The sequence below is a fragment of the Macaca nemestrina genome, chromosome 16 (genome assembly GCF_043159975.1).
Source record: "Macaca nemestrina isolate mMacNem1 chromosome 16, mMacNem.hap1, whole genome shotgun sequence".
Classification (NCBI taxonomy): Eukaryota; Metazoa; Chordata; class Mammalia; order Primates; family Cercopithecidae; genus Macaca; species Macaca nemestrina.
The window spans coordinates 18238717-18251776 of record NC_092140.1 but is presented as its reverse complement, the minus strand read 5'-3'; the positions used below and the strand labels follow the sequence as shown (position 1 = coordinate 18251776).

Below are 13060 nucleotides of genomic sequence, written 5' to 3'. Positions count from 1 at the left end.
CAACACCCAGCTAATTTTTGTATTTTCTATAGAGCCAGTGTCTCAATATGTTGCCCAGTCTAGTCTCAAACCCCTGGCCTCAAGTGATCCTCCCACCTCGGCCTCCTAAAGTGCCGGGATTACAGGTGGGAGCCACCATGCCAGGCCCAAGATAGGGATTTCTTAATCAAGATCTCAAACCACAAATCACTTGGTGAAACTTGATAAATTTAGCTATATTAAAACCAAGACTGTTTCTCAAATGGCCACATAAAGAGAAACCACAAACTGGGGGAAGATACCCGCAACATAAATAATCCACAAAAGATTACTATCTTGAGTATATAGATAACTAAAAATAAGTTATAAAAAGTCAAACAACTCAATAGATAGGTGAGCAAAAGTTGCATATTTCATTGTAGACAAAAACATAACCAATAAACACACAAAAAGATGCTCAACCTCCTTAGTAATCAGAAAATATAAATTAGTAATCATAATGTGACACCTTTATACCCATCAGACTGGCCAAAAGAAAAAATAACAGTCTCAACAACCCCACAGGTACTGTGTTATGAAGCGGAACACGGAGGACTTACCCACTGCTAGTGGGACTCTAAATTGCTGTAACTACTTAGTCAAACAATTTAGCATTGTCTATAAAGTTAAAGATGAGTGTTTCCTACATCCTAGCAAAATTGTGATTCTAGGATATGCCCTAGAGAAACTCTCGCTCACATGCACAAGAAGAAATGCCCAAGAATGTTTATAGCTGCGCCAATGGTTATTAGGGAGAAAAGGGAACAGCACGAATGTTCAGCTCCAGGAACATGAATAAATCGTGTTCCTTAAATTGCATTTAATGAAATACTATATTCAGCTGTAATAGTTAATGAATGACAACTACATTCCTGAGCATGGATAAATCCCTCAAATTCAGTGTTATGTGAAAAAAAAATAGGTTATAGGAGAATTTCTACAATATGATTCAATTATGTAAAGATTCAAAAGCAGGTGAGACTAAAGCAATTGATCAAATAAGCCTTAACTGTTACTGTATAATTTGTACTTTGTAATATCTGGTAGTTGCACGGTTCGTTAAGCTTCAGGCTAACAGAAAATTAAGCATTAACTATGGTGGCAAGTTAAAAAAGATCTGCGAAATCAAAACCCTTAAAATTCATCTACGAAATTTTAATAAATATCCGTGTAGAAAATCAGAACGACTCTTTCAGGCCATCTTTAAAATGTCTTTGGTAAACCATACTTGATCCTAAATTCCTGTACTTCCTCAGGCCATCCGAGCATGAAACGCTCTCACCTACCCACATCCGCTGGCTGTGACGCTTGTCAAAGTGTTCTCTATCAGCTGCATGCCTAGACCACCAAAGCGTTCTGTCCGGACAGTGTCACTGGCGAAGGCGGCGCGACATGTCCAGGGCGCAGATCTGGGCTCTGGTGTCTGGTGTCGGAGGGTTTGGAGCTCTCGTTGCTGCTACCACGTCCAATGAGTGGAAAGTGACCACGCGAGCCTCCTCGGTGATAACAGCCACTTGGGTTTACCAGGGTCTATGGATGAACTGCGCAGGTAACGCGTTGGGTTCTTTCCATTGCCGACCGCATTTTACTATCTTCAAAGTAGCAGGTAAATATAATGGCTTTGTTTGGGGTGGAGGTAAAATGTACTTTCCCCCTCCAACTGTGCTGAAGTAGCTGTCTATGGCTGGTTGTTAACTCTCTGAAGACTGAGTGCTTAATCACAGTGCCACGATTTGCCTAGGAAGGATGGGGTGTATGAGTATGGGCTGAAAGAATGACATTATTTATTTATTTGACAAAGGAGATGTAAGAATAACCTTACGGGGCTTTTGGAATACCAAGTGTGACTCCAGAGGGAAGAGTGGAAGTGATTAGATTGTTTTAAAAGTCAGTTTCAATTTGCCTTGAGTCATGGAGGAATCTTGAGGGGTCATCACCTCCATATAGGAAACGTTCTCATTGATTTAAACTTGTCTCTCTTCCTCTCTCTCTCTATATATATATACACACACACACACACACAGAGGTATCTATATGTGTATATATATGCACACATGTGTATCTATACATACACATATATAACACACAGGTATCTATATGAATGTATATACACATATACATGCACACACATATATATGGAATATGCCATTGATAGATTGGAACTGGCAAATGATGGCAAATTGAAACTGGCTTTTAAAACAATGCAGCCACTTCCACTCTTTCCTTTGGAGTCACATTGGGTATTCCAAAAGGCCTGTAAGGTAATCCATATGTCTCCTTACATCTACTTTATCCTAGATTCCTGATAACAAAGGAAGGAATTCTATTTTCAGAGGGGTTTCCATGTTTTTTTTTTAATGTTTGTCACAGCCTAGATATAAAACAAAACAAAACAAAAAAACCATATTGAATGATAAAATAACAGCAAGAAAAGTTTGAAAGCAGTTAAGTGAAAGAAAATGCTGTTTACTTTCCCCTTTGGTTACCTGGTTTTATTTATTTGTTTTAAAAATACATGGGGCAAGTTTTCATCGTTGTGCATATTAGAAATTCTATCACAAGTGTACATATCTCGAAGAGGGAACATGTATTTTTTAAGGACATTTTCATACTCCAGGATGCCTTCAGGGAAACAATTGTCATTTGCTTTCATGTCATTATGAGAATTACTATCTGCCTCTGCTTTCTGCACATTTGATACATTTACAAATCTGCAACAAGTTGTGGGTTTATTATCTTAAAAATTGCTCCTTGTTTTTTGGTAAAATACAGACTTTTCACAGTCAAATAGTAAAACTGTACCTTGGCCCCAGTAAAGAAAATGAAATAAAATTTTAACTAGGAAGTTACTGAAGCAAAATGTGTTAGGAGATTTTGTGTCAAGTATGCACATCATTAGTCTACAGCGAGTGCCAGGGGATAAAGAGAGAATACTTAACTAAATCCAGGAGATTTCTAATGACAATCAAAAGAAATATTCAAGCATGGATGCCTCAGTTAGGCCCTGAAATAACATGGACTTTCCGAGGTACCCATTTGAGGAATCCATGCTGTGTCTCTCTTCAGACTCAACTTCTAAACTTATTTTGGGGTATTTCAACACTGTTCCTTCTGCTATAGAACACTGCCTAGAAAGGGGGGAATTTTTAAAGGGAAAGAAGAGTGTGTGTGGAGACCCTGTTGTCACTCTGCACGTCTTATAGTCGTTCTTTCTCCAGGGGCCCCCCTTGGCCCTTTTTCACCTTAGGAATCAGGTAGAAGAGATGGCATGTGGTAAGTCTGTTTGTTTTTAATTGGGTTCATCTTTTATATGTTCAATTATTTTATATATATATATTTTGAGATGGGGTCTCCCTGTGTTGCCAAGGGTGGTCTCGAACTCCTGAGCTCAAGAGATTCACCTGTCTCTGACTCCCAAAATGCCGAGATGATAGGCCTGAGCCACCGTGCCCGGCCTCATTTTAAAATGTCATTGGTAAACCATACTTGATCCTAAATTCCTGTACTTCCTCAGGCCAAAAAGAAACAGAAAGAAAGAAAGAAAATTACCTTAATATGTTTCATTCTGTATTTCTTAATGAAACCCAGTTATTGGAAATATGTGTTCAACTTTAGTTTCAAAGTGGGTTAAAGAACCATGGTACACTTTACATGACTTCAACTTGCTACTTCCCCAAACACATCATCACAGAGTTAGGAATTTTATTACTAGCATTTATGATGGTCCAGATATCTCTCACCCTTAAAACCTTCTTAGTTTGTATTTATTGTTTTTGAGACAGAACCTTGCTTTGTTGCCCTGGTTGGAGCGCAGTGGTGGTGCAATCTCAGCTCACTACCACCTCCACCTCCCAGGTTCAAGTGATCCTCCCACCTCAGCCTCCCAAGTAGCTGGGAGTATAGGCACATGCCGCCACACTTGGCTAATTTTTAAAGGTTTTTGTAGAGATGAAGTCTCACTATGTTACCTAGGCTGGTCTTGAACTCCTGGGTTCAAGCAATCTTACTGCCTTGTCCGCCTAACGTGCTGGGATTATAAGCATGAGCCACCACCCTGGCCAAAACTTTATTTTTAAAGTTAACTTTGCTTATTGATTGTAAAAATAATTTATTCTGTATCTCCTGTATCCCCTGCGCGTAGGTAGTTTGAAAATCTCACCCACTGACAATGCTTCCCCAAGAACAAGTACAATTAAATTAATATAATCTCTCTACCTTCTTCATCCTGAGTCACAATCTTTGTAAATGATACACTTTGCTGCAGAAATCTGTTTTCAATGTCAGAAACACTGATTCTTATTTCCAAAGGAAACAGGGATTCACACATTTGGATTTCCTTTCCCATGGAGTCATTGCTGGTTGCTTTTCTTTTATTCCTATTTGAAAACATAACAATGAGGGAATTGGAAAAGCTATCTATGCCAATAATCTCTCCAACGTCGCAATAATTACAAATTGAGAAAAGAACTCAGAAGTCAATGAAGAATGAAAATGGCTATATCACCTTTTAAAATAATAAACTATTTAAGCCTGCATTGTCAATTTGAGACAAATCTTCTTAGACTTAGGCCAGATTAAACCTCCTCTAAGAAAGAACAGCAGAAAATCTTTCTAAGCTGTCGGGGTTGTATTTTTTTTTTTTTCTTGCTGATTATATAACTTCATTGCTGGAGTCATACCTTCTCATAGCTAACCCTCTTGAATGCTCCAGTGTAGCCACAGCTTTTTAGGGCTTCATTTGGATTAATAGTGACTACATCCCTTAAAAAGTTGATGTTAGCAAACAGCTTTTTGGGTGAGCAGCATTTATAGCTATTGTAAAAAAATACAGAGGCCACCTTCAACTGTCATTCTGTGAAATAAACCATAGGGACACCTGCAATTCAATTCTTATTACAGCCTGAAAGCTTGATTAAAATCCAAAGCCAATTCACTATCTTTAGACACTAAGTCTACCATAAACTAGGTCTCCTGTTTTGTTGTGTTTTGTTTTTCTCTCATAGCAACATTAATAGGAATGCTTTCACTGTGAAAGTAAAGCATCTCTCATAGTAGGGAGAGAAGCAGTTCTTTTTGAGGGGGAAGACTGAATCCCCGAAGCGTGGCTGCAGTGAGAAATTGAAGCAAATCATGATCACCTTGGGACAGGGGCTGGATCTGTCATGTTCCTGTCGTGCCCCTGGCACATGCTGGGTTCCAGATATAGAGCTGCAAAATGACTGAATAAGCCAAATAATGAGTGAGACTACAGATGGTTCACGATGAGGGCAAAATTGTATTCCTGGAGGAAGGCTGGACTGTGCTGAATTGAGGAGCGAGTGAAGAAATTTGTACAGGCAACCCGAAGGAAGGTCACTGGATTATGACTCAGCAGACTGAGCCTCGCATTCTGCCTCCTTTATGACTTGCTATGAGACTTTGACTTCAGCAATGACACCTTCTGTGCCTCATCCTTAAATTAAGAGAACGGGTCTCCAAGAGTTCCTTCAGATATCTTTCAACCTGAAGTTCAATTCGAGAACTTCACAGTGCTTGGCCACCTGGCAGTAGAAGTTTCCCAAAGAATTATAGCCATAAAACTATCCTCTATTATAATGGTTATAGTTGCTCATGGGATTAAGGTCTTTCCTTCTGTTTTTAATTTTTGTTTTTTAAGACAGTGTCTCACTCTGTCACCCAGGCTGGAGTGCAGTGGCATGATCATAGCTCACTTCAGCCTTGACTTCCTGAGCCCAAGTGATCCTCCCATCGCAGCCTCCTGAGGAGCTGGGACTACAGGCACGTGCCACCATGCCCGGCTAATTTTACTTATAAGTAATTATAATTTTGTTTATAATTGTATTTATAAACAAAATTTGCTGGACATGGTAAAGACAGGGTCTTGCGATGTTGCCCGGGGTGGTCTCAAACTCCTGGGTTCCAGTGATCCTCCAGCCTAGGCCTCCCAGAGTGCTGGGGTTACAGGCATGAGCCACCGTGCCCTGCCACGGCCTTCCCCGCCACCTGCCTTATCTATTATCTTGACCAGCTTCCTGTGTTCCTGACTGTTTACAGTCTTCTCTGCATCTGGGTTGAGATAGGTTTAAATGACCTTAAATGACCACAAGACCCAAGTAAAAGTGCCAGGATTTCAGTGGAATGAAACCAAACAGTCATCTGGAAGCTGCAGTCAAATGATGCTGGCTGTCTACAGGATTGTGAGCCTTCTCTCCTCACTTTGCAGCTGCTTCACCTCTCTCCCCACTCCCTTATTCGGCCATGCCATAAAAATGGGGGTAAAGAGGCCAGGCATGGTGGCTCATGCTTGTAATCCCAGCACTTTGGGAGGCCGAGGCAGGTGGATCACCTGAGGTCAGGAGTTCAAGACCAGCCTGACCAACTTGGTGAAACCCTGTCTCTACTAAAAATACAAACATTAGCCAGGCGTGGTGGTGGGTACCTGTAGTCCCCGCTATTTGGGAGGATGAGGCAGGAGAATCACTTGAACCCAGGAGGCAGAGGTTGCAGTGAGCCAAGATCGAGCTGCACTCCAGCCTGGGTGACAGAGCAAGACTCCATCGCAAGGAATGCTACTTGCTAGAGAAAGAGGGTTTTCTGGGGGTTTAGTCACATCTAGGGAACAGCTGGGAGCCATCTGATGTCATCACTTTAGACTTCTTGCTAGTTAGAATGTATGCCTGTGTTAGTCCACTCAGGCTGCAATAACAAAACACTGTAAACTGGGTAATTCATTAACACCAGAAACTTATTTCTCATAGTTCTGGAGGCTGTGAAGTCCTAAATCGAGACACTGGCAGATTCAGTGCATGGCGAGGGCCCATAGATGGCACCTTCTCACTGCATCCTCACGTGGTGGAAGGGGCACGGCAGCTCTCTGAGACCTCTTTTTTATTTTATTTTATTATTATTTTTATTACTATTTTGAGACTGAGTCTTGCTGTATTGCCCAGGTTGGAGTACAGTCTCAACCTCTGCCTCCCAGGTTAAGTGATTCTCCTGCTTCCGCCTCCCAAGTAGCGGGGACTACAGGCGTCCACCATCACACCCAGCTAATTTTTTGTATTTTTAATAGAGACAGAGTTTTGCCCGGTTGTCCAGGTTGGTCTCAAAATCCTGTCCTCAAGAGATCTGTCTGCCTCAGCCTCCCAAAATGCTGGGATTACAGGCATGAGCCACCGTGCCCGGCCTCTGGGGCCTCTTTTATAACAGCACTAATCCTATTCATGAGGGCTGTGTCTTCCTGACCTAATCACCTCCCAAAGGGCTCCACCTATGAATACCATCATTTTGGGGGTTAGGATTTCCACATATAAATTTGGGGGTACACAAAGAGTCACAACATAGCAGTGCCTTAGTCCATGATTAAATAATAATAGTAAATATCAAACAATAATAATTAATAAATGAAAATGAATTACTATGTCAGTGAGGGAAAATTAATAAGTTAGATGCCTCCAAAATATTAACACTTTTCTTTTTTTTTTGAGAGAGAGTCTCGCTCTGTTACCCAGGCTGGAGTGCAGTGGCGTGATCTCAACTCACCACAACCTCTGCCTCCCGGGTTCAAGTGATTCTCCTGCCTCAGCCTCCCAAGGAGCTGGGACTACAGGCTCGTGCCACCATGCCCGGCTAATTTTTGTATTTTTAGTAGAGATGGGATTTCACTATCTTGGCCAGGCTGGTCTCAAACTCCTGACCTTGTGATCCACCCACTTCGGCCTCCCAAAGTGCTGGGATTACAGGCATGAGCCATTGAGCCTGGCCAATATTAATACTTTTAATAGATAACTGCACCCTTGGATAACACTTACCTTTCCATTCGCTAAGATCCTCATGCTGCTTTCTGAAACTAAGTTTCATTAAATAAACTTAAATTTAATTTCAGATTAGTTTTTATGCTATGTCCCAAATGCATATAAAATTATTTAAAAGTATAAAGAAGCTGGGTGTGGTGGCTCATGCTTATAATCCCAGTATTTCGGGAGACTGAGGCAGGAGGGTCACTTGAGCCAAGGTGTTCAAGACCAGCCTGGGCAACAGAGGGAGACCCTGTCCCTACAAAAAAAAACATTTAAACATAGCCAAGCATGGCAGCACACATCTGTAGTTCCAACTACTTGGGAGGCTGAGGTGAGAGGATTGCTTGAACTGGGGAGGTTGGGACTGCAGTGAGCTGATATTGCACTGCTGCATTCCAGCCTGGGTGAAGTCCAAGAAACATTCAACATGTTTCTGTTCCAACAAACGGGGGCATAATATTATATGTGTACTGACACAGTCATAACCCAAGGTAGGTGAATTGGACTTTTGCAGTAGAATCTGGACAGGTTGAGCCACTGTAAAATTGTCTCTGTATCAATATGGTTAGAAGGCACAATGCTGAAAAGTGCCCTAGCCTTACAGTGGTGAAGATGGCGCTGGAGTGGTCAGACTGACCTCAGTTGCCATAGCAGTGGACGATTGGACTGGGGATCCTAAGGCAGTGTGCTGCAGGCTGTTCTTTCATGGAAGCATCAGACACTTTTTAAGATATCTTGTCTCCACCCATAGCTCCTGTCTTAGAGGCCAGGACCTTATCTCATTTATCCTGGTCTCCCCCATACCTACGCTATGTCTGGCTTAGAAGGCACTCAGCAAAGGTGTGTGGATTGAATAAATGGAAGGAGAAATTGTTCATTGAGTTAAATTCTGACATTTATATTGCAGAGGGAATCTCTTCTCATGTCACCAAGCTCTAGAAAAGGGAGAGCGTCCTAGGGAAGTGCTTAGAACAAGTAAAAGAGCCATGGATTTGTTTTTGTGGTCTTTTCTTTCCTTTTTGAGACAGGGTCTTGCTGTGTCTCCCAGGCTGGGGTGCAGTGGCGTGATCACAGCTCAACTTCCTGGGTTTAAGCAATCCTCCCATCTCATCCTCCTGAGTAGCTGGGACTACAGGTACATGCCAACCGTCCAGCTAATTTTCACATTAGCTGGACACAGTGAGATGGGAATCTCACTGTGTTGCCCAAGTTTATCTCAAACTCCTGGCTTCAAGCAATCCTCCTCTCTCAGCCTCCCAAAGTGCTGGGATTACAAGCTTGAGCCACCACACCTGGCCTGCCATGAATATTTTTTATGATGGTATCTAAGAAGCACAAACATTTAGAGTATTGCTTCTTGAAATGTGGTCCACCAGCCAGCAGCATCTATATCTCCTGGGAGCTTGTTTGAAATGCAGAATCTCAGGCCCCACTACAGACCTATTGAATCAGAATCTGCAATTTTATAAGATCTCCAGGTGTCTTCTATGCACATTAAATGTTTGAGAAATCTTTGCCTGGAGTTTGGTCTTAGGAATCTGATGGACGTAACATTTACTAACGGGTCTTAATCCCTCTGAGCTTCAGTGTGCTTTCCTGTTAAGTGGTGATTAAATAAGACACATATGGCCAGGCATGGTGGCTCATGCCTGTAATCCTAGCACTTTGGGAGACGAAGCCAGGCGGATCGCTTGAGTGCAGAAGTTTGAGACCAGCCTGGGCAACATGGTGAAACCCTGTCTCTACAAAAAAATACAAAAATTAGGCGGCCGTGATGGTGGGCACCTATGGTCCCAGCTACTCAGGAGGCTGAGGTGGGAGGATCACCTGAGCCAGGGAGGACAAGGCTGCAGTGAGCTGTGATTGAGCCTCTTCACTCTAGCTTGGGTGACAGAGTGAGACCCTGTCTCAAAAAAGCAAAAAACAACCAACAAATAACACAGGTAAAGTGTCGTATGTAGTACCAGACACAAATAAGGCTCTCCATAAACAGTGGCAATTATGTCCATGAATATCTCTTTCAATGCCTTGAAAGGTCACATCTCAGCTGTAGGAAGGTGGCTATTACTCTGCTGTATCCATTTGTTTCCAACCAGGACTGCAGTAGCTGCCTCTTGGAACGCAAACCCTGATAGAAGCATGCCTTTGCTCCTTTGCCGCGTGCCCTATGTCATATTTTTCATGATGTGAAGGATATTGTGCTCATGATGTGAAGGATATTGGACTATAGTTTGCCCTTAAGATTTGCTATTTTGTATGAGGCAAGACCACCTTGCATTTCGATGTCAACTTCTCACTAAAGACATGGATCTATTCCTTGTGTCAATCACACATTGTAATAGCTCAGAATGGGGAGAAAAGGCTCCCTTTGGGCTCCACAGGGGAAGGCAGGGCTCCTCCAGGCTTAGGGTGTGTTTGGTATGCCGGGCAGCCAAAAAGAGCAAATGTTTACTTGAGTATTCTTAGTTCTGAGGGCAGGGAAAAACTTTGGGACAGACAGTTTAATATATGGGTTTGAATCATAGCTCCACACGGAGCTAACAGTGCAAACTCGAGCACATTACTTAACTTCTCATAGACTCAATCTTCTCATTTGCAAATGGAGGTAGTAATACTAATTATGAATTAATGATTATTAAATCAACTCATAGGGTTGTTGTCAGGGTTAAATGAAATGATAATGTAAAATACTTTACATCATGAGCAGCTGTCACGATCATAAGTTAGCCGTCATGTTATTCATTGATGACTTTAATCATGTAACATGAAGTCACTGGTTTTTAAATGCATGTATACAGTGTGTTTTACAAAGTGCTTTCACATACATTGTCATAGTTCTCCAGAAGAAAGATACTCTGTAGTCTCCATTTTATATACGAAGCAACTGAGGTTCACTGGGGACCATATTTCTAACTTCCTATGGGCTTCTTCAAATCTTTTTGGGGAAACGGCCAGCATCTGGTACTAGCCCCCAAATTTGTGTTTAAGTCCCAGCTTGGCCATGTTTTGTGGACCTTCGGTGAATCCCTGGCATTTGCCCTTGTTTCCCTTTCTTAGCTGTAGTATAACGATGATGATGATGTTGTTGACAATAATGATGTCTAGTTACACGCTTCAAAAGCTTGTGGGGAAGGTTAAGGAAAAGAATCTTATTCTATGATGTAGACTAACCTGTGTTTAAAATGAACTGGGGATTTGTTTTAATCGGGTATAGTAAGATGCACAGACATGGAAATGACTGTCAGGAAAGAAGTTTTATACTCGTCGATCCCGAGAAGTGGGAGACACGGCATGGCATGCGGGGCCACGCAGGGAAGAACCAGGGTCATTCAGGAGCTGGGTGGGAAACTCATGTTCGTGAGTCCTTGTTGTGATTTTTGTGGGAAGGAATAAGCCAGGCTGGGAAAACTAAGCAGGTTTAGGATTGGCTCGTTTTAATCCTTTCAGCAGGCTCTGGAGTGTAGGCGTCCCAAGTTGTAGGAGTCCCAAGTTGTCTGGTTGCCACCCTGGGGTGATTAGGGCAAGGAAATACCTGCTTAATGGGTAAACACTTGGGAAAGGAGGTAGTTGGGGGTGTGGTCTTTGGGATGGTTGGTTTGCTTATGAAAGATGTGCTTGTAGGGAGTCATTTACTATCTGTAATAACTGGCTAGCCCTTGGGTTGGAGGAGCAGTTTCCCCCAAGTCAGCGAGGCCCCAGATGCCAGAGCATGGAGAATACAGAAAACAAGAAAACAGAGTTAATACAGCATAGATACCAGAGCCCTTGGTGGTGTTTGGACTGTAGGACAGCAAGGCATGGATTTTGCTGTCCCCCACTCCTTTAAGACTTCATACGTCTCTGATTTTCTCCTGGTGAACATGTAGCATAGAAAAGGTTCAGGTTTATCTTTCACAAGGTTCATAACTCCTCTCCCTGCCCATTGCCCATCTGGCTGTCTCCACTGCACAGCTTTCCTCGCACCTCATAGACTAAATGGTATCCTAAAGGAGATGTACTTGAGGAACATCTTCTGAGCAAATGGTGTGCTGGGCTTAGTCATTTAAAACCTTCCTGCGCCTGTGCATATGTAGGTAATGTGCATTATACGAAGCGCCACTGCTCCTAAATGAACTTGGGATAATTGACTTGATTTTCAGAAGCCAGCAGGTCTACAATTAAACTTTTGACAGATTTTTATGTGCATTGCAGGAAAAGTTGATTACCGAAGGATGATAATTTGGTAAATCATTCAGTGGATTCCTAGTGCAGAATATAGGCTCTGAGGACTCAGGGAGGAACAGGACAGGGGCAGGTCTTCAGATATATGCTGTTGGGAGTAAAGCAACCATTTAGCAATTAGCCCCGAATGCTAAATGTTATTGGACGGTTAAGTTCAGAGGGAGGCAGTCTTCCCAAAGAGCTGAGGCTTGTACTGTCTTGAAAGATGGGCAGAAGTTTGACAAGAAGTTTGCTGAGGAAAGGAGGGCATTTTAGGCTGAGGGACTCATCCAGCTGCAAAAATCATTAACTGCATGTTTCTGGGAAGAATGCTTAACATTTGAGCTCCCTCATCTATTTTTTGTTTTAGTTTAGTTTTCTTTTTTCTTTTCTTTTTTTTTTTTTTTTACAGAGTCTCTGTCACACAGACAGGAGTGCAGTGGTGCTATCTCAGCTCACTGCCACCTGCTCCTCCTGGATTCAAGCGATTCTCGTGCCTCAGCACAGATGTGCACCACCATTCCTGGCTAATTTTTCTGTTTTTAGTAGAGACAGTGTTTCATCTTGTTGATCAGGCTGGTCTCGAACTCCTGACCTCAGGTGATCCGCCTGCCTCGGCCTCCCAAAGTGCTGGGATTACAGACAGGAGCCACCATGCCTGGCCTGAGCACTCCTGTCTGTTAAATGGGAATATTATCTACTTCAGAGGATGATGGTGAGGACTGAATGCGTGAATTTGCATACAGCGTCTAGAGCAATGCCTGGGACATACAAGCAAAGACCTAAAAGCGGGAGGAAGGCAAGTGCGTGCAGGAACAGGAAGCACATAACTGGAATGGCTGATACCTAAGATGTGCACAGAGGGAGGGAGAGCATCTGGCTGCAGATGTCGATAACAGAAGTGCCCAAAGAGACCTTTAAGCCCTCCAAAGGGATCCAGACTTTGTCTGGAAGAAGCTGAAAGCTATTGAAACATTGAAACCCTTGGGATTTGCACTTAACGTGTTAGAATCTGAGCAAAGGGCATAGCAGCGGGAATACAA

The 13060-nt window shown here is 42.6% G+C and overlaps 1 protein-coding gene across 2 annotated transcripts in view; it reads left to right on the top strand.

The window, feature by feature from the left end:
- The first annotated feature begins 1172 nt into the window (after nt 1-1172).
- The window catches only part of LOC105477374 (claudin 10), a 142599-nt gene continuing 130711 nt past the window's right edge, over nt 1173-13060 (top strand). The window contains exon 1 of one of the 2 annotated variants that reach the window (XM_011733860.3): nt 1173-1567. In XM_011733860.3, the coding sequence (XP_011732162.1) occupies nt 1411-1567 (157 nt within the window). In that variant the 5' untranslated portion in view covers nt 1173-1410. Of the gene's footprint in view, nt 1625-13060 lie in introns of both variants that reach the window. The other variant, XM_011733854.3, reaches the window with a different exon arrangement.